This window comes from Pundamilia nyererei, unplaced genomic scaffold (genome assembly GCF_000239375.1).
Source record: "Pundamilia nyererei isolate P.nyererei 1_Seehausen unplaced genomic scaffold, PunNye1.0 scaffold00033, whole genome shotgun sequence".
NCBI classification, from domain to species: domain Eukaryota; kingdom Metazoa; phylum Chordata; class Actinopteri; order Cichliformes; family Cichlidae; genus Pundamilia; species Pundamilia nyererei.
Window position 1 is genome coordinate 1,800,671 of NW_005187434.1, and position 22,787 is coordinate 1,823,457.

The window sequence follows — 22,787 nt, forward strand, 5'->3', positions numbered from 1 at the left end:
AACATGCACGACTGAGCACATAATACAGAAGCTTAACTGATGAAAAGACTGAAAAGAAAAGAGCTTAAGTCCTACACATGACTGTTCCACCTCGACAGAAAAAGAAAATGTGTTCCAATTGATGTGGTCCATCAAGTTAGGGCCGCCTTATTCCCCACGGAGGCACCCAGAGACAGGCACCTTCTGAGCCCCAAGAGCAGCTGACCACACCTCTGGAACAATGACCTCAATAAACTCAAACATGGGTCCATTTGCTCAAACACAATCACTGGAGGGAGAAGGAATGGTGTAGCAAATCAGAAATGAGTGCTCTGAGGCTCGGAGGAAAACATTACAAATGGACTGTTCTACACATAAATCAATTCTTGTATTTACCACTTGCTATCCAAAAATCCATCTCAACACTCACAGTGGAATGTGCAGGTCCCAGGAATGAGGATTAATGAGAGCAGGATGGCCCAGTCACCATTGTCTCTCCTGCTGTATTTTGACAGCACACTCCCAGGAGTGCCTTACCAGCAAATGCCTGCAGACCACTGCGTCACAGTACGAGAAAGAGGATGCCTAGCATTCCAGGAAGCTTTTCTTTCTGTCCTCCATCTCTGTCCAGCCCTCCCAGCGGGAGGCAGAGGAATGGGATTAACGGAGCAAGTGCGGCACATAAATGTCACCGGCATTGCTGAGTCGTTGTTCCCCACGCTGCAGCCCTCCTAACTTGACCCAATACCCCGACCCCATCCTATCTTTCCGCTCCCCAGGGGGGGACGGGGCAGCAGGCTGGCCACGTAGCCACATCCAGTTCCGCTTGGTGAGCTGGGCCTTAAATACAGCGCAACATCAGGAACAGCAGGTGCTATCACTCCCTATCATTAATTATACCTGCTGCATCACTCTAGGGCCTCTCACTCCTCAACTCCACATCTCCAAATCACCATCTCTTACACCCTCTTATTCTTAGCCTGTCCCCATTTTCTCTCCTTCAAATCCCAACCACCTAAAAATGCCATCAAGCGCTACAGCAATCCCATTTCTTCTCTGCAATATCCACCCAGCGCTCTGCTTATTTCCTACAGAGCCTACAATCTAGACCCCCATTCATTTGTTCCCTGATGTATTTCAATCTTTGTCCAGCACTCCCGCGTCCTCCCAAGTGAGTCCTCCCTCCAGTGACAGCTACGCTGGCTTTCTTCACTCATCAGATATCTGTCTTCCAACGGTGTTTTCACATTTTCATGGGTGTTTCCTGCTTTTAATGTATTCCAAAACTGCTGTGCTGCTGCCAGCCATGAGACGTCACATGGACTGATGGAGAACTGGGAGGAGGAGATAGCCCTTTCCCCTCCACCAGTGAGCTCATAAATAATACCAAATCAAAGAGGAAAAGCAGCATGAGAAAATCCTGGAGGTAAAAAGTCAATGAACATGGCCAGAGATGTACGAGCACGCCTGCTGATGGTAAAAGTCAGATTTGAAGTGAGTCTTGCCGCAGAAATATGAGCATCCTGTCCATCTCAGGTGAGAAGGCCTTATGTCAACTGTGTAGAACCCACAGAAACATCTGGCACCTCCACAAAAACAACCAGTAACTTCCTTTGGACTTGGTCACACTGCCACAAGATATTATGTGAACTTTAAATGCAGGGGCTGGCTTTTTAAGACCACCAACAGGTTGTGAGCCATTCTACCCAAGAAAACACGGAGTGACCGTGACTTGGAAACACATTTGGCAGCAAAGAAAGGAGAGTGCAGTGTTTTTCAACAAAAGAAAATCATGGGTAAGGAAAAGAACTTAGTTTTCCTGCCAAGTCCATAATTAATGTCCAAAGCTCTTTGGAGTTGTGTGCACAAACATATGGAGACACCGAAAAACAGCTTTTTTTGATATCCACTGTCTTAAAAGCAACACTCCCACAGGCTCTTCATTGTCTGGGTGTGACATGGTGCCTTAAAAGTGCCAGTGCCGGCACATTGCCATCTCTTAGCTGACTTCCTGAGTTACCTTTCCCTACAGGACAGGCACAGACGACATTCCTTAATGCTTACGTCCCTGTATGAAACCCACCCTGTACAGCTACTGCTGTAAAGCCACAAAAATCCACACAGCATTTTTTACCCTTGCAAACACAAAACACAAGTAGTTCTTCAAAGACCAACAAAAAAAATAAGCCATCTCTGTGGAAAATAATGATTATCACTACATACACCTTTACTGAACCAGTATTGGAAATAAAAGTCTAAAGCAGCCTTTAGTCATATGCCTTCCCATCCACGTTTTAAGCTTGTATAACATGGACTTTCTTAATCAACTCAGTTGTTCAAACCAAGTCTGTCAAATCAAAAGTTAATCTCACAATCCCCCTGAATGAAAGCATTTTCACGCTCCTTTCTTTCCACAACAGACAACCCGCTCTGACGGCAACATTTCCTCTCTCTGCTCAACATTCCAGATTAAGAATTTTGACTCATTACTATTAGGAGGAGGTGGATGGGACTCTCAACCTGAATCAATATGACTCTCCCACACTTACATTGATTGCTCACGCTCTACAAGTGTAGCAAAGAGACAGAAAGAGAAGCTGATAAACACAAGAGGAGGGGACCTCAAGGACTGTTTGTGAAATTAGTTTGTGTGCACTTTCTCAAGTGAGCATTGGATTCAAAAGAAATTGCTTTCTCCACAATATGGAGCACAATGGCTGCTTTCTATTCCAGTAAACTGCTTTTTTTTTTTTTTTTTGCACTACCTAGGTTGGAGGACATCTTTGGCAGCCTACCAGAGTTCAGAGTGAACAGACAATGTCAGACACACAAAAACACACACGCTATTTGCATGGCAATTCAAAATATTGAACACTGCTCTTTGGGTCTGCGTTTTCTGCTCTAAGTGCTTTGTGCTCATCCATATGCATCTTGCATCCTATACAACCAACAGGTTAATTAATCAACATCAGGCGAAACCGAGTAACCATTTTGCTCTTTGAAATGAATCCCCAAAATGAGCGCTCTGGTGCAACTCACCTCACTGAAATCCACGAAAAATAATCTACATATGACAGAGAGTGTATCTTTATGGTGTTTTCAAGTTGAGTACACATGACTGAAGGGCTGGGGGTAGGAATCAGTTCCTGCAGCGTGGAAAGGCTTTTAGTCCTCAAAGGGGGGGAACCTAACGGATGATTCTGGCAGACACACTGCACAGCTGTAGAAATCATTAGGACGTGCTCGCAATTTATTTTCTGTGTTGATAATTCAACATTAAGGAGCTTGGGTTTTATAATTTGCTTTCATCTCATCTTTCAGGAAGAGATTAGCCACATTAATGACACTTGATGGAGAACAAACAACACAGAGATCTAATTTAGGAAACAGCACTGAAGACCTACAACCAGTGCTAGTGGTAGTGGTTACACTGTTAATTTACCAGTGCCCCGAATAGCCACAAAGACAGATCATCATCAAGTTGCAGCTGAGCAGGGGAAAAAAGATCTGGGCCAGGAGGAAAAATCCTGCAAGTGTTTATGCTGCTGTCGAACAAAGTCTTCTGAATGATCCAAAACAGCTGACAAATGAAGGAAAGGACTTACTCATCCTTTCATTTTTTTTTCTCTCCTTTGAATCCAGACCAGAGTAAAGCTGCTTCTGTAAAGGGAAAAACTGTTTCTTGTCAGACAAGTGCCCCCTGCTGGTAAAAATCCTAATCTTAGGCATTTTTGTGCTACTATTTTTTTTCCTTTTTTTCTCCCTTTTTTTCTTTACAGACCCCAGATGATTTTCAGATATTTTCCATGCTGTAATACCCCACGGCTATGAAAACTGAGCAGTGATAGAAAGCAATAACAATACAACCTTGAGAGTAAATGTATATCTGATCATGGAAACAAGAAACCTGGACACATGTTTTAGTGATCCTAAAGAGAAAATAAAACGCTAAAAGAGGCATTAAAGAAGTGGTGCTGGTTTATTCTGAAACTTTTAGCAGAACGTTTCCTCTCTTTTTCCACCCACTTTTAAACCTGACGAGATTATTTTTCATTTTGACACTTGATTGGGCGATTTATATTCCCACAACTCCAGAGGTTCACTGCCCAACGCATTAATCACTGATGTCTTGATTAGTCCAGATCAGGAACGCAGGGCTGTCGGATGTTGTAAAGAGGTACAGGGCATACACGACAGCAGTATGTGGGTTAACATGTTCTTCGTCAGTGCATAACACATTTTATTACCTGGCATGTGCACTAGTAATGTGAAATGAAATTACATGTTATAATTAACACGATTACTGTACTCGGAATCATTAAAACGGATTTTCTGTGGCAGAAAATATCCATTAAGATCGAAGTGTAAAGGAACAGAAACTTGCTCGTCCTTATAAACTCTGCTTTGGCTACAGTTTAATATAGTTTAGTGCACAACGTTAATGTGATTACTACTATAGGTGTAGCCGATCATTTGTAGTAAGCGAACAGGCAGAGCGGCAGTCTGTGGCCGAGCCCCTCTGCCCAACTTGTGATCTACTAGAGAAACGTTATCATCAAAATATCTCAGAAACACTCACCTTCTTCCGGGGCTGCCATTTCATCATATTTGTAAACCAAAACGGAACAGCATTAAGATATTATATGAGAAAGGAATGTAGATTCAAAGAAATCCAGAGCGCAAGTCATGCTGCCTCTCGACTTCCCTCGATTTTGCAGCAGATTTTCTCCAAGGAGCTATGCATGATGGTGTGCGAGTCTCAGCTTTGCGGCAATTTCGGGGTAGACAGCACAGTCAACAGAAATCACACAACGGTTAAATCCACAACTGAAGCTCGGAGGATAAATCAGAGACACATTGTGTCAACTGACACTGTTTGCGTGAAAGGTTCCTGTGCGTAAATCCAAAGTAGGAGTCCGTAATGAACCCGGTCCCTCTTCACTCGGCACGCAAGATCAGCGCCACCGGGACCAATCGGGATCTTGTTTCAGGAAGAATTATTCTTAAAGTTTTTTCTTTAAAAGAAGAAGAAGAAGGAGAAGTCTTCCCTATAATTAGGTTACAAATTTTAGTCCAGCGCGGTGCGAATAAACTGTGTCCAATCTGTCCTAGTCGATGCGGAGCAGACCACAGGGAAGCGAAATGACTACCAAAATGCAGAAACACTCATCACAAGTGGTCAAATCCCATTTTCCAGCGGCCGAAACACACTTTTTGGAAGTATTCGTAGAGAAATAGTCACACAGAGGTCGGTGGAGACGGCGCGACAGGCAAGGATTACTTTTATGAGAAGGGGGGTTCAAGCACCAAAAAAAATCCCTGGAATTTCTGCAGCTGGAAGGATATCCTGGTTCACGCAACAGCAAAAAAAGAAAAAAAGAAAAGAAAAACTGGACTACAGCTTTCTGATGACTTCCTTCCCTGCGCTCCTCCAGCCTCACAGTTTAGAGACTTGTAGCAGTGGAGCTGAGCGGTCGTAAGGTAGCAGGGTCATAGCGCCGCCGCCCAAAGACTTGCCAAAAAGTACGCTTTACATTTACGCACTTAGATGGTGCTGCCACCCAGACAGGAGGCGAGCTGTGGATTGGTGCGTCGCTCAAGGACACATCCCTAGATCCTAAATCCTCGAGCAGTCTCTCTAACCACGTGCCAATTGCCGTGGCAGCCCAACAAGACAGGGTTTTGTGATTTTCAGGAAATGTCCTTGTGTCCGTTTAAGTTGTTGGTATAGACCTCACACTCCAACAAACAATAGTCACACAGAAGATGATTAAAGCTGTTCAGTTCAGTATGAATCTAAAGAATATGTGATTATTTTTCTCCGAAAATCTCCTATAGCGTGACCACGTCCCTACAAAATAAATGAATCTGGGATACTTTACCAAAGCCAAGAGGTGGGTGTATCTGACATCAAAAACAAACTTAAATGTTTGGCATCAGCCACTACTTTTTATATGAATCCAATTTTACAAATTCTTAGATACATAAATAGAAGCTAAAGTTTGTTTTTGTAGTCTTTTGCGATAGCCTTTGCACATTGGTGTATTCCCTTTACTGTGGACCGTTTTTTTCAGCTGCTCATCTGTCTGGTAATCATCTTTGCTCGCAGCAGCGATGCATCCATCGCTTTCTCTCTCACATTTTCTGTGACGCTGCGTTCACTTTTGTAAACAACAGACATTCAAAATGTTGGATAGTGTTTAAATATGTGGGATAATTGGACTGGTAATGCTGTGCACCCCCACATAAAGAGGGATGGCTGTTGACCTTAGGCCGCTAAAAAATTTAAGTGTCCAACCTCACACAAAGAAGTGAATCTGTTAGCAGGTCATCACAGTATAAACGGGTGTGAATAAGCTCAAAAAATTCAAATAACACTGCACAGTGCTGCTGCATGAGCTTGCTACCTTGATCATTCTCAATAGAAGCTACTGTCCTTGATTATTTTGAATATTTTCATGGCAAGAAGAGACTGAATTCACACATAAAGGGTACAGTTTACAAAGGACAGAGAGCCTTGGACACTGGAGACAGCTAGTGCCCTGTTTCTATACACTTTACGTGTTTCTTCCTGCTGAGAGGAACTGTCACATGCAATAAACTGTGCAATATGTTACCGCACATCAGGGATCTGACATTGCAAAATATTATTGGTGAGCACGGTTTAAAAATACCTGCTTCTTTTAAATTACGAACAGAGGAAATGATAACAAACAACACACTGGAATCACCGTCAGAGACACACTGAAGAACAATGACTATCAGCAGGCGATGAGTTGAATTATCAGTGTCTCGTTCTGCCACTGGCCTTTTACCCGTTTCTAATCTTCTAATCTGTGATTCAGTTTTATAAAATTCTATGATTAAAAGTGCTCTTTCAACAATAGTGTCATGAGGGGCTCAAAACTTTTACAACAGTTCAGGTATTCATTTATAATGAATATTGCTTTTGTTGCCTGATAATAAAAGAGGAACAACAAAAAACCCTAAAAATAAACATCAGAAATACCCAGAATTTTTCAATCAGTGCACCACCGCTGTCATCAGAAAAACATAACTAATGATGCTGAACCCAGCTCCTGCAGCAAAAACATAGACCAGATACATGATTGAGCACTAAGAGAGTAACAATAAAAGCCCCTCTCTCTATTTTCAGAAATGAGCTCAAATAAGGGGAAAGCTGGATTAAAGAAATGGTCAATATTGAAGTGCAGGTGAAACCAGTTTAACCAGTAGGCTTGTGATTTAAATTGGTTTAGGTAATTGACTCTATGGAGCTGTGAGTTTGTCAATAAACTAGTGTGTCTTCAGGGTCAGCTGGGTCCGCAGTGCACCTAGGGGTCACCAAGATAACAAAAGGCAGCAGGAGGAGGGGCGAAGCTGACATATGGCCCGATGGACAAACTCCTGCTGCGCAAAATGAGTCCGTGAAACACTCGGATGAACATAAACACTGTCACTGCATCCGCATCCGCAGCTGGCACTGTGATCAAAGCACACATTTGTAGTCAAGAGAGGTGGGAGTTATGTGTGCCTGTATTATACAGCGTCTATATTTTTCCCTAGCTTGTATTCCCATGGCCACAAATGACTCCTGTTGGGTCTGTGCAGCACACCACACGAATAAGATACTATTTACACTTGTGCTCTCTTTCATCCACACACGCACGCTCACACATTAAAGCCCCACTTTCTAAAGCAGGTTTACACAGGAGATTGTTTCATAAAAGGCGTTTTTGATGACCAATCAAAGGCCAGCTCAGCGCGCTGTTCAGCAACAGCCTGTCATCTGGCATCTCCATACAGAAGCAGGCTCCCTGTGCGTGCCTCTGCTTTCCCAATCACAGCCGCACAGGAAATCAGACTCCAGCCTTCAGAGGGAAACAACCAACCCCCGCCCCCAACTCTCCCCCCTCTTTCATTTTCCACAACTTGGAGCTGTTTAAAAGTTTGCGCTTCCTTTTCTTGTTCTTGCCAATAACGCCCTCAAAAATGTCTCCGCTGTATGTTTTGTTCAGAGGGTTGGTGAGTTAGGCTCGTCTGCTAACGTTGGACAACTGCATTACAATAAAACTAATTCAAGTAAGGCGCAAAGGTCTGTCACTCTACTACTACAGACGCCTCATAGCTGCTAAACCTTTCCACAAGCCACACATTTTATTTGGTCAAACTCTTGGTGCAGATCTGACATAGCCCGATCGGGTGCAATCAACACCCAGGCAGCCTTGTTCAGACGCTTTATGTCCCAAACTGACCTCAGCTTGCACAGGTGCATTTAAAACTATTTCTTAAAAGTGAAATTTGACTATTAACTGTACATGTAAGTCATTCTACTGAGCTGAGCTCACAGCATTCCCCGTCTTATTTGCTAGATGCCTTATACTTCATAGCTGGAAGAACGCTCTTCCGCAACTTCATAACTGGGTGGAGGAAGAATCATCCCATCATAAATCTGAACTGCTTAAACACACTCTCTGAGGCTCCACCCAAAAGTATTATTAGAGCTGGCAACCTGTCTGTCGCACTTTGCCACTGAATAGAAGGAGAACTGAAAAGGTATTTAACACACGACTGAAGAATAGTCATCCAAAAGCTCTTCCAAATGTCTGAGTGTAATTTATCCCAGCACTCACTCTGAAGTCCCAACATCAGAGTGTCGCTGAGCACCGTCCGTCCCCTCTCTGAAAAAACAGCATCCTTTTAATTTTAGAGGCTGAGGTTTTAAACCAGTAAAGCACACATACTAACACACACACAAACACAAGGATATGTAATGTCTAACATCCCCTGTACAGATTATATTTACAGGTTAACGTAACAGTACAAACATGGCAGTCACCGCACTGTTCGGTAGCTATAAAGTGTCAACGCTTCATGTTGGAAAACGGCAGAACAGACATTTGGTAAACCTCGCAGGCATTCGAGATTCATAAAGCAAAAAGTCTTGAAAGCTCATTTGTTCCAGCATCGAAATTTAAAACATAAGAATATAATTTACGCTATTTGACGGATTGCTTCCACTGCGCGACATGGCAGACGGATGAATCTGTTTTGAAATGCTTAACAACATTAGAACAATAAAAGTGTTAAACAGCAATGACACCCACCACTCTGCTGTGCCATACATCACTGAAAACAAATAACCCTCATCAGCATTTACTCATTCACCTCTTTTACACAGCTGTATTCTTAGATGATGTTGTGTCAGAATGGAGCCTGCTGTGGACTCTGTGAGATGGCTGTTCATGTGTGTGTGTGAGAGTGCGTGCATGCATGTGTCTTAGTTTGAGCTTGGTGTTGATTAAGTGTCTGGAGCCTGAGGGGGGATAATGAGAGCTTCTAATTAATGAGCCTGTGCATATCTCAGAGTCACAGGGTCCTATCTGCAGAGAGCAACTCATACACACACACACACACACACACACACACACACACACACACACACACACACACACACGTACAGATATATACATGCATGCATACACAGAAATACACCTCAGTGCACTGTGGGGATTTATCCCTGCGCTTCACAGTATTTTCTCCAGGGAAGCCCAGCTGGGAGTGTGTCACTCTGGCTGCTGTCCCTGATAAGTGTCCTCTAATAGGGATGGATGGGGGTTATGGAGCCCCCGCTATGAGAAGGTCACATGCATTGACCACCCAATGTGCCCCCAAGCTAAGGCTGATGTCACAGACCCTGAAAACCATCCCAAATCTTATTTGTTTGCTGGGTCTTCGTGTCACATCCCGACCAACACCACTGAGTCTTTGTAGAAGAACCAATTTACATGAAGTCAGACTACAGTGAGGAACAGGGAAAATATTTGCTCACCAGTGCGAGAAAACTAGGCTGAATCCTTGTGTTGGCAGCTGCATCATTATAGCAAATGCAATTACCAGTTTGTCTGAGTGGGAACGTGCTTCACCTTCTTAGACTTAAAGATATTTTCCAGTATAAGAAGAGAGCATATATGTATCACAGAGACACATATAACTGTCTTCCTACAAAATCATATAAGAACATCACTTGTTCCAGTTCAGTGTCTACAGTGTAAGAGCCAGTGACAAAGACACAGAGCAAAATAAAACACAACAAAGAGACACTGTTATCTTTATTTAACTAACCCCGGCACATTAACACTACAGTTTTTATCATTATGTGTGCTAACCAAGCAGGTTATATGTTCAGATTATGATCCCATTTATCAAACAACATGTTTTTTGTCTAACTGATACATTATTTGTAACACTGATACAGATACCAATGATTGGTGATGCAAAAATCCGATATTCTGATACACAAGCTGCACATAAAACATAAAGAGAAGATGTGTTAATTGACATTAGATTACTTGTTCACACTGTGCTCCGATCACCTGATTGTTGTGTTTCTATAGTTTGATTTCTCTGCATGTTTGAATTGGATGGGTTGTTATCGACATCTGGTGAGAATTTCATGTCAATAGCACCTTTAGAAATATATTTAGAAATTGGTTAGATGTTCAGTACTTATTTTACCCGCTATAGCTAATATCAGCCAATAATCCCAAAAGGTTGATTCTGTTCATCTGGACGTAGAGATTTCAGTGGGAGAAACGTTTCGTCACTCACCCAAAGTGACTTCTTCAGTCTCAGCTGATTGCAGGTTTCCCCAACCCCACAAACAATACATCAGCAAAAGAAATAAAGTCAGACAACGGAAAAAAAAACGGGCTATAAGACTGGGGAAACCTGCAATCAGCTGAGACTGAAGAAGTCACTTTGGGTGAGTGACGAAACGTTTCTCCCACTGAAATCGATACGTCCAGATGAACAGAATCAACCTTTTGGGATTTACTTACCTGGATGATTGAGCATGCATCGAGACATCAGCTAATAATGTCATTTAGGTTTTACCGCTAACATGATGGCAAAACCCATTTCTTCTACCATAAGATTAGCAACACTTTGCATTTCTTTGAATGTTCAGGTCCACAAATCTCATTCCATTTTTGGCTCATGTGCTTGAAACTGTGACATGTCTTGATAAACCTGCCAATGAGTAAGAAGTAAAAACGAGTATCAGTGCTAAACAATAAAACGGTGAAAGAAAAAGAGAAAGAAATCTGTGGTTTGAGTTATAATCACGAGTCAAATGTGTCAGCCAGTGTGCGTATTGCAGTTAATTTGCAACTTGTGAGTTGAAGCCATAAAACATCTCTCCAATGTAGAACATCCATGCATCTATTCATAAATAATTTAACAGAGGCCTCTGGGGTGTTTTAACCATGTCCTGATGTACCCAAAAGCCCATGTTATTTCCACAAAGGAAACATAAACACTCTTATCTGTTCTACACAGCATGTGATTATACAATTAAAAGCTCTTTTTCTTTTTGAAACATTCTAGAGTTTAATCAGTGATTCCTCACAGTCTTTATGTGTGATAAAGACACACGATTATAATCTTTTTATTCTCCTTAAGTCCCATCCACTAATTTTCTCATCTTCCTTTTCCGTCTTCCAATCACACTAATGAAGAAGGGCTTGTTTATCCCCCGAAGTCCCTCGGCAGTGCATTTCTGTTCCGACTTTATGCAAAGAGAGAGACCTTTGCTTTGGAGATGTGTTTAATAATTCAGTGGTCTTGGACACGGATGAAACGGGCTCCAGCATATTGTTTCAATCAGACCGGCAGTTAAATAAGCACTGGGGTTTGACGTCTGTGGCAGGATCAATAATAACAGTGTTGCCACACACTCCAACGCATGAGACCGAGATCCTGTGTGGTCCCCCTCAGTCTATACACTAAACTTAGAGATGGAACAGGACAATGCATTCGAATGTGTTTGTGTCTATCTGCTTCCACGAATACAGATATACACACACATAAAAAACACACGAAACCATGCTGTGGCCGGACCCACCCATCTCTACTCCCTCATTTAGAAAAGCCCCAAAACCAAAAGTATGCCTCTCTTTTTCAATTACCTTTCTTCCCACCATCACTACCACACCAAATCCATCTAAAATTTCCCAGTCTCTTTTTCCTTTCTCTCTCATATCGAATGTATCCATGTGTTACCGTCACACTCCAACACATGCACACACACACAAAGTCATACCACAGTCTGGTAATCATACCATGCACATTAAAGCATTAAAGCTACAATTTATGACTGATGATCTCTTGAACAGACTACAATTAATTGAAACTAACTGTGCAAATATTTGACTACTTATAAAATACTGGGTTTGGTTACTCAAAGTTGTTAAAGGCAAATTCATGAAAGCCAGACAAGAGACTGTGATTTGCTTTAACAAAGTATTTTTTCCTCAATAATTATACCATAATACCTTCATACTTAAGGCCTATTATGCCAATGACAGCTCTTCCTGCCCTCACTAATCTAATCCTGTGAGAGCACATCAGTTGAGAATGAACTCTTTTGAAGCGAGGAGATTTAAAAATAATACAGTGGACTCAGTAAAAAGTCCTTACGTATGCAGAGTGGCAATCGGTAGAAACACAGTTGGGGTGTTGAGTACAGTAGATGCTTTAGCGTGACGCTTCCTGTCCCATCGAGCGCACGTAGCTCGTGATCACTGCTGTGAAGAGATTAGGCCAGTCTACTCCTTAATCACTCTGACTTGAGATGAAAGGGGTTAAAGTCGGATTAGGATTAATGTGTCTTGGTAGAACAGGTGATAATCCTTTAAATTAGCCATGTAGCACAGGCGGGCCTCTTTTTCATCTCAACACCTGACTTACGGGTTGAAATACAGAGAGCTCAGATACAGGAAAGTAGCGCTGTTGTTGCCCTGATTAGTTGTCTTCCTTCACCCTGACCACTCAGATAGCAGGCAGTGCTCTAATGCATCAGCAAGATGACTTCATTTGCATGCAGGCGATGTTTTTCGAGTGTGGCTGAGTCAAACAGCTGTGCTCTCTGCTTCCTTTGAGACGAGGGTTATGTAAAGCGCACTTTTATGATTCGACATCCTTTATTAACAGGTGGCTAACAGGATATCCTCGGGCAAGGTACGGCAAACGCTTTGAGAGAAGTACGGCAACCTGGTGCTATTGATACGCATCATGTAGCGGCTCAGTAACTGATCTAGCGGAATAGGGAAGTCGCAGGGGGGGTTTGACTCCACTCCAAGGACAGAAATGCTCCAGTCCATTCCTATCAGACTCTTCACACATGCTGCCTCTCACCCCCATCAGCTTCCTCCCCTGCTGTCAATCCTCCTTGTCTTCTGTTTGACTTTTCTACTCCAATCATCTTCATCCCACTCCAGCTCAAGCTCCTGTCAGCTAAGAGTCTGCAAGAAAAGAGTCCCGGGAAAAATACACCTGGGACAAAATGACTCTAAGTCAACTCTAAGGCTGTAACACAAAACCCAGGACTGTCCATACACCTGTCAAAAGATGGCTAATTAGCATTTTTGGGCCAGGAGTAGCAGTGGTGCTGAAACTGCTCCCCACAGAGCTGCTGTCTGCTACCACAGCTACCAGTTTGGCCAGTGGGTCTGCTCCAGTCCCAGCCATCTGGCTAGCCTGCTAACATCCGATCCCTCTCCCCGACTGGTCAGCCGAAGAAACAAACACAACCTTAAATAAGGTCAGGACGCGCTAAAGTAGCCCAGAAGAGCGAGAACAGTGGATTAAAACTGAGGAGGGACGGGATGTGACAGATAAACTAATTGTTGAGAGCTAAAGTAAGAGAGGAACCGTAAGACAGAGAGGACACTCCTTCCTTTAAGCGACCACCCTCTGTGAGGCTCAGTGACTGATGAATCCGCCTGTCTGTGTTTCCACACTGTATGTGTGTGTGTGTGTGTGTGGGCGCGCGTGTGTGTAGGAGAGAGAGTACAGCATGTAAGCATGCGTGCACGCATGAATACAATCTCGCGTTTCTCAAACAGATCATGACAGCTCACAGCCGGAAGGAAAGCTACATTTCACCCACAATTCAGCAGTGATTCGTAGATCCACAGCGGGACGTCCAGGATAGATGGTTATTTGGAAGGTCATTAGAACTGCGGTTGATAACGCACAGAAGAAAGGTTTCCACTCAAGTATGAAACCTGTGAAATATTTACATTCATATTACCGTGACGCTGTAAAGAATATGATTGCACTTTATTTCTTGATGTAAGATGCGGGGAAAAAATGGTGAATCACACGCCCCGCTGAGCTTTTCCATCCCAGCACGATATCAGACTCTTTATTTTGAATCCCAGCTCTGCAGTTCACCTGCTTAGTGTCGGAAAGCCTTAGGCAGACAAAAATATTTCAATTTGGGGCAGGTTGATAAGTTAAACATGTTTCTTAGTCTGATGACGGTGATGTAAATAAATAGGCTTGATGTGCAGGATGTCCTCTGGTGTAATCTGTGCAACAAATAACAGGCTTTAAAAAAAAGAAAGAATGGTTTTAAATCCACTGGAGGTTCAACAATGCAAACAAATCTGTATCTGAATGCATAAACGTTGCCTTCACCTTTTCAAAGTGCCATCTGCTTTAATACTCTCGCTAATCTAATTGGGCAGATTTTAAAAAGTTAAAAGTTTTAAAGGTAAAGGCTTTGCCTTTGCAAAGAACACACCGCTGATACACTCACCTGATACAGTGTAAGTGAATGCAAATTTAAGTGAGAATCCACCGTGCAGCAGAGAGCAAGCAGTGCAAACATCAGCAGTTTTGAGAGTAGGTTACTCTCTTTCTCTGACCCTCATTCTTTCTTGACTCTCAGTCTCTCCATCTCTGTCTCGCACTCTTCTTCCCCCTCCGTGGCCCGGCCAGGACTTCTCTGTCCTTCATCCTCATTCTATTTCATGCCTCGTCCTTCTCTTGCTCAGTCCTCATCCATCACCACTCGCACCCTGCACTTCGCACTACCTCCCCACCCCCACCCTTTCGGTACACAGCTTGGCCAGATACAGATGCAGCCTTCAGTTAGCCTCAGCGCTGACACACTCCTCTGTGACTCATCACTTCATCTGACTCGATTTAGCATTCATCACTTCACAACATCTCTATCACCGTCCAGCTACCGGCTGAAACGCACTGGAAAAACAGAGGCCTGTTTTTGCCAGATCAAAATCTGTGTTGTAACAATCCAATATTACGATGCTGTTATGATGATGCTTCTAGTGAAAAAGGCTCATTTTCTGGATTTATTCTTAGTTGAATTCAATCATTTCATGAACCTGGACATGACTCATGATAAAGAGCTACTCAGAGTGGTAGAGTTAAATGGTGGTTATAAACCAGCCCTTTGTCACTCTCAGTGCATCAAAAATGCCATTTTATCAAAGCTGGCGTCTCCAAATTAAACACAAGGTGACCTTTGGCCTGTCATTTCCAGCTTGTTGCTAATGGATGTTTGTAAAGAACCCCTTACATCACACTTAGATCATGTTTAACTCACCGGATTGTAAAAGGCAAAACGTTATTAAGAGGTTTACCTTTTCAACGCTAAGTCTAATCCTAAGCAAACGCAAATTTAAATAATATTTCAAAATTTGCACTTATGGATGATTGCAAAGGAGTGATGCATGACATTTACACAACTCTAAGTAAACATCATTTTCAGGTTCAATATTCTATTTCAAACCACAATCAATCCTAGCTGTAAGCAAATAGTCTTTAGTGACCAAAACTGAAACACAAAATTATCTAAAAGGCGACTTTACCACACCCACTGAACCTAACCATGAAAGTAAAACAAAAGAGGGATATGAGAGAAAAATACACAAATCAGCAAATGTAAACACAGCAAAACAAAGTTCAGAATGTTTTGAACAGTTTCCAAACCACAGTTCCCTGGCTGACACTCTCCTGACTCACTCCACCACCTCCTCTCCGCCCGCCTGATGGTGGCTAGTTATCTCTTGGCATATAACAATGTGTCAAGGCCCAGCTGCCAAAGGACACCTTGTACAGAATTCGGAGATGGCAGCAGTGCTGACAGAACAGTAGTACTTCACACTCTGGGATAAACTTGATGGAAAATGGGAGGATGAATGGACACAAGAGAGGTAAACCATTGGTTCAGTGTGCTTGGAACAAGCTAGTGTGTAAGCTGTGTTGCCCAGTCGTAACACTAGAGCCACAATCTCTGACCAGGAAACAGATATAATGGATCAGTACTGACCTATCACAGATATATCAATATCAGCATGTGAGTCTTGTGAAAAAAGAGTTTTATCAGGACTCTGTGCAGTGCTGCAAAAACTAAGCACACAATTACTGTTTTCATACTGATTAACAGGATAAGTAGCTGCCAGGTGCTGCTAGTCACATGCATTTTATTAACTGATCGTCAGTGAGTGTGATCACCTCTGTAAAGGCAGAAATGTTGATGTTTTCTGGAGCATTCAGATTTTAGCATGTTAAATGTTGAATTTCACAACAGTACGATTAGAAACAAACATAAGTTGTTTGGAAGGAGAAAACCTTTTCTCTCCAAAAAGAACACAGTGATATTTTGGGAGGCAATATTGTATCGACACAGAGACACTAAATAATTTATTAAAGAAATAAAAATACTCTGGAAATACTGTAAACAAGAGGGCCCCTCTCATGCACCCCGATCCTGAGATACTGCTAGCTGAGCCAACACACTTAGCTTGTCAAAACTATCTCTTAATTCAGAGGAAGCTAATTGCTCAGTCACACAAATACAAACAGGGCAACGACCTCTTTGCATCTACACAAAAAAAAAAAAAAAAAAAAAAGGTGACTCAGAGCTTGAGTGTGTTTTAGCTTTTGATTGCAAGGAGTCTGCGCAGGTCAACCTTTCAGATCCCAAACACAGGAGCAAATCGACAACAGACTAAAACACAAAAGCCCAGTTAAAGTTCAGATCTCAACCTGATTGAAATGCTGTGTTGAGACCTTAAGAGAGCTGTGGATAAACAAATGCTTGCAAAACCGAAGCAATGTTGCAAAGAGTGCGCCAAAATTCCTCAACAATGACGTGAGACACTGATAAAGTCAAATGTGAAGTTATTGAAGCTATAGCTGGTGCTACAAACTACATGGTAAAGCCCTGTGAGAAGTTATTTCACAGGGCTGTGCGTGTTAGCCGATGTGCACCGATACCAAATTTTTTTCTTATAGAGCATAATTTAGAAACGATGTCACTACATTGTGCGTCCAGCAGAGCGGATTTCACTCCACTGTTTCTATCAAGCAGACTATTTAAAACAGCTGGCCACGGTTTTGTAGAGTCAAGTAGAGTCTTTAGAGTCAGATGCTAAAACTTTTCTTTTCAACGTATCTAACACACTGTACAGTATGTTTTTGCATATATACATACAGATATGTATGTATAGAATCAATAATCACACTTTTATTCACTAAATCACAGATGCATTGGCCCCAAAGACACAATATCACTGTACCTGTGGCAGCCTGAACTGATCTTTAAGAAATGTGGCTTCTGGATTCCTTCAAACCAAACAATATAAGCCTCTTCTTTAAAGCACAGGGGCTTTAAAGGGGCTCAGATTTTGGATCCTGTTAAACCATCCAACAGAGTGGTTCAAACACAGTGAAGACCTGCTGCTTTGTCCTGTCCCCCTCCCCTCACCACCAACCAGTCGTGCCAGATGGCTGCCCCTCCCTGAGTTTGGTTCTACCAGAGGGTTTTTCCTGTTAAAAGGGAGTTTTTCCTTCCCACTGTCGTTTGATTGTTGTGGTTTACCACAATTACCTTATAATACAAAGAGCCTTGAGGCAACTGTTGTTGTGATTTGGTGCTATATAAATAAAATTGAATTGAGAAGAATTTTGTGATCCCTTTTTACAACCACAATGTTTAATTCTAACATCCATGCTGTGAAGTAATAGCATTGTTTCTGTACAATTTTTTAAATTGAAATCAAAAGGCCTTTATGCCTGTATATTCCTGTTTAAACATCTGGAGCAGCACTTCTGTCCAGCAAACAGCTGTAAATAACTGCAGTGTTTGAAATATAACAACGACTTCCATTTTGGGTCAGTCTTAGGGTTTACAGGTGCCAGAAAACATGAATACTAGAAGACCGTGTTTCAGTCCTGCCAAAAGCCCAGTAGACTTCTGCACTTCCCAGCTAAGTAGGCCTAGCATGAGAACCGTTGGATGTGGTTGAAGAAAAAGACCAGGAGATGATGTAATGTTGGGAAAAGCTGTGTTTTGAGAGTCCCAACTGCATCTTCCCACACTCCAGCACCTCTCAAATGGGCTGGGCATCCCTCAAAACTCCCCCCGAAGAGCACAACAGATGTGTGGATGCTCTGTGTGCATCAATCACCCATTGTCTTTCATCACACTCACTCCACACGGTGTGTGGTCCATGTGGAGATAAGCAAAATGACATCACGCAACAGAGCAAACAAGTACAATCTCATACTTTGTAAATTACATGTGTGCCAAATATAGTAAGAACAATTGCACAATAACAGGCACAATTATAAAACAACTAAGATTTTTCAAGTTGTAAAAAGGTTTTAGGACCTTTCTGGACACCACTTAGATCTACTAATCGATTTCAGTATTATCAACCACACTGCCTTGATAAAGCTACCAACTGCACAACAGTGTATAAATCTCTGTCTGGGCTTCATTACACACTCAAAATACACACTAAATTAGTCTGTATTATCAGTGGATTATGTGCTCATTAAAGTTGACACGAAATTTATTAACACTCAGGGATAAAAATCAAAGGTATGATAACTGGTGCTACAGCAATGTTCATTTTCACCTCCCACTTAGGAAGAGTGCTCCACAACAGGCTGTGAAGAAGTGGTGCTTGAGGCACGATTACTACAGTAAACGGCGCTCCACAAGAAGTGGATTTAGGAATAAAGAAAAGGGGATTTTCTCATCAGCCGCATTCGCCATTCAGGCATTTCTGTTAAGTTGGCTCTATCAGAAACCCTCTGAACCGGAGAGAAATGCGAGCTGAATAGAGGCAGAAAGGTGGGGAAGCCGATGCTTTCACACCGACATTCAAGCTGTCTGTCACACGCGCGCACACACTGATATCTGAGAATGCAAACTCGCACCTTACACCTCTCAAATCTGACATGTGAATCCTGGCTGTAAAAGCTTTCAGTGTTAAGTGTTCGGTCTTCATCTCGCTGTAGCGATTAGCTGCTACTGAGGCATAAAGGGCTGCTTCTGAGCATGAAAGTTGTGACTGCCTGAACGACTTTGTGGAAATCGTCTTGACATCCCGGACATGACAGCACTGACACAGGGGGCTGAAGGCAGTAAGAATGTTCAGAGCTGTTTAAAGGAGAGAAAAAAATACTTTCTGGTGCTCAGAGCGGATGATTAACACATTCACAGAGTCGTGACTGTTGGACACCTGGGAGCCGTTATGCCAGGTTATACTCCCGCGCAAAGGTGGATACACTGTATGTACCATTATGTGTGAAGTTTGGTTTGGATACAGCAGAGGTAGAGTTGCACTGGAGGCATCTTTTTATGCAGATCCTCCTCAAAAGAGGATCACTGGCTTTGCAGCACTATCAAGCCATCCAGATGGTATACAGGGCAGCTCTGACAGTCCAGAACAAGCTCTCCGGTCGCTCTGCCAACCCCAAATCTCACTGACCTAAATCTGCTTGTCTCAAGCAGAGAAGTGAGCTGAAGAGTGGACACCTCCAAATTTCACATTTTTAAACAACGTATAATTAACTCTTGCAGCCTGAAACGAGTCTGCATGAAAACACAGACAGGCAGACAGACAGATCCAGATATTGCGTGAACAATACCATTTCATGACTAGCGTTATTGCATTGGTAGTATTTTTAACTGATTCCTCAAAGACACAGGCAAATATTTATCTTTAATATTTTTTAGGATGTTGAGTTTCAAACTATTTCCCGCAGCACATTCATTCCTTACATCATCACCCTTCTCCATGCTGTGTGAGAGGAGCAACGTGCATGCAAAATATTAAAAGAGACTGCCTTTTAATGTTTTATTGGCACATACTGAGTCCTGGAATCAGTGAAACTAACATAAATAAGTTAAAGTATGTGCAAAACCCTAGAGGTGAAATGGAATAAACGAAAAGCATTTTTGCGCACAAATTACTTTGTCAGAAGTTTTTTATCGCATGCAGACTTTGGATTTTATGTAAAGCAGGACCCTGGACTGAATAGCGTGTCTTTTGGACTGCCAACAGTTGACCGACTGTGCTGTAACAAAGCTAGAAAATGCAAAAGATGATGTCACGTTGCTACTTTATAACAAAGACTTAACATTTCTTTGTCCTGGAAAGAGTGTCTCAAAGTCAGCCAATAAAGCCATCACTGTCTATTTTCTGCAAGGTAAATTAAGATTTCTTAGATTGATTTGCTGGCTAAACCTAAATCAGCCATAAAGTTCAGGTCCATTATGTGTAGGACGTTAATTCAGTTTTTAAACAGACTTGCTTCCTTCTGTAAGACTAACAAATGAACAGCATGTTGATTTGACAAATGTAGATACAAATTATAATGTGCCAAGGTCTGAAAATACTACAAATGGCCCAGTCAAGGAGAGTGCAGCGCGAACCTGTCAAGATATATTAGAAGCCTCCATCTTACCAGCACTGCCATCTGACAAACGCATGCCTGGCATGGCGCCCAGAGGAGAAGGAAAGACAACAGATGCCATCCAAAGCACACCATCCCTCCTCTACGAGCCTATCGAGGATACATTTTTAAAGAAAATGCACCCTAAGAGGAGACACCCAAACATGACTTCCCAAGTTTTGGCTTAGTCCTAGCTCTACATACACTTAATTTACACCACGAATGTTTAGGATCTTTTCACCAATATCAGAAGATGTGATTTAGTATTTTTTTTGTCACCTACCTCCTCCTCATCATCAGAGCCAAAAGAAGGTTTCTAAGAGCATTATTAGGAGCTACTACAAGGCAACTTCAAAGGAGTATTTCAGCACAGTTTGGTGGGTGGAGACTGTGTAAATTAAACCTCATGGCGTGGTTGTTAGGCTGCCCCACACAGTTCAAAAGGTAAAAACATACTTGTGCATGCTCCTGTGACTTTGTGAGTTTGGTCTAATGTTTGACAAACTGAAGAGGCAAACGGTCAATCAGAGAATGCGCGAGAACTTAAAGAAATCTCTCGATTGTTATGTTGCACACCAAATTAAATGGCTCTTTATGATGCTCTCATTGTCCATCCAAAATGTTCTGTCTTGCAACAAAAACAATCATGATGGTATGCCAGCTCTAGCACCTCCACCACAAAATAGGCAGATTTCGAGTACAAAACACAGACGTCATCCTGGCTGCCGAAAATCATTTAACACCCCCCCACCCACTGAAATATAGAGTACTCTCAAATTGGAAATAGTGAGGAACTGAACATCTTCATTCAGCTGCAGCAATCCTGTGCAAATTAAGAGAGCCAATGTGCAATTACTACCCCAATAGCCAGTTCAATAGTCACAGTCGCACAGCCCTGGCTGTCACTTCTCAACAGAAGCCGTGTACGGACATCTGCAAAGACAGGGCAGATGAAGCAGGAGGGTCATTTTTTAAAAGCCCTGCAGGCTAACATGAGGCAGTTAATACATACTGAGAGATGAAAACCACCACTGGAGAAACCTTATCGATGTGTTTGACAGTAGCATCTGGGCTGATATTGACTGATTATTGATCGAAGCCCCTTTCCCACAGACATTCAAAGCATTGCTTCAAAACGCACACAAAGGAGGAAAAAAACATAAGGTGTAATTGCACCTCAAAAGGACACAGTCTCCAAAGCCAACACAATGCAAATAGAGGAATTGATTATCAAGGAGGCATACTGTGCAAATGAATGTAGTGCAGCTACAGCCGTGGTGGTTTTAACACAAGATCACCGCGATCAGTGCTGCCCGTCAGCTAACCCAGCGACAAAACCCTTGCAAGACAGATGGAGATACTGTGTAGTAGGCACTGTAGTACAAATAAAGTGCTTTTTCAGCGGATGGTGGAAAGCACACACACACAGTGCCTCCTGCTGGGTAGCAGCTGAAACCCCCTCCCTGATGTACCAGCCTCACAGAGCACAGAGAGAGAGGCTGAGCTACCCTGGGACAAACATGCCTTTCGCTGTGTAGTTGATATCACTATTCACGTTTGCATCTTTTCTGCAGGTTAATGCAGAGGAGAAAATGTAGTGCAGCTACTGCAGGCGTTGCCCTATATATCTCCTTTGCTGTGCATCACTCAATCTTGTCCCCTTCCTCAACGTCGGGACCCCCGACACGCGTACACTGCCACGTTCACGCCGTGCTGTCAGTACGCTCACTGCTCACCTCTGAGCCACGAGGTTTTTTCTCCAAACAGGAGACCGAAGCTCACCAAATGGCGCGTGAAATAAAATAGTGACACACGCCCCAATGAAAGCTAATAAGACATCACATTACAGAGATGAGAAACTATATCATTACCATGGCAACTGTGAGGCGCGCACAGCCAGAGGGCTGGCTGGGTGACAAGAAAAGAAATGGTGGAGGAGAAAAGGATGGAGCAAGGCAAACGGGGGGGAAAAGAGATTTGTTAAAAAAAAAAAAAAGTATGAATGAGGCAGAGGAATATTGACAGAGTCTGCTTCTCCTCAGTGTTTAAAAGACGGCATTAGCAGACTCTGTCACATGATATTGCTCCAGTTCACCATTTCTCCTTGACGCTGTCAGTGCTAACCCTCTAATTAGTGCAGAGCATAATTCCACTATAAACCACTGCTATTTTCAAGCAACTTCCTGATGAGTGGCAGGATTAATTGTTGTGCTGGGCTCATATGACTCCCTCAGTGAAGCTCTCAC

The 22,787-nt window shown here is 42.6% G+C and overlaps 1 protein-coding gene across 3 annotated transcripts in view; it reads right to left on the minus strand.

Annotated features, from left to right (window-relative positions):
• The window catches only part of LOC102214313 (tetratricopeptide repeat protein 28), a 181,830-nt gene that overhangs the window by 120,571 nt on the left and 38,472 nt on the right, over positions 1–22,787 (minus strand). Inside the window, exon 1 of one of the 3 annotated variants that reach the window (XM_005729443.2) lies at positions 4,559–5,533. The exons of the other annotated variants lie outside the window; for them this stretch is intronic. Within the exon in view, the coding sequence (XP_005729500.1) occupies positions 4,559–4,585 (27 nt within the window). The 5' untranslated portion in view covers positions 4,586–5,533. Of the gene's footprint in view, positions 1–4,558; positions 5,534–22,787 lie in introns of those variants that run through there. 3 annotated transcript variants of the gene reach the window in all.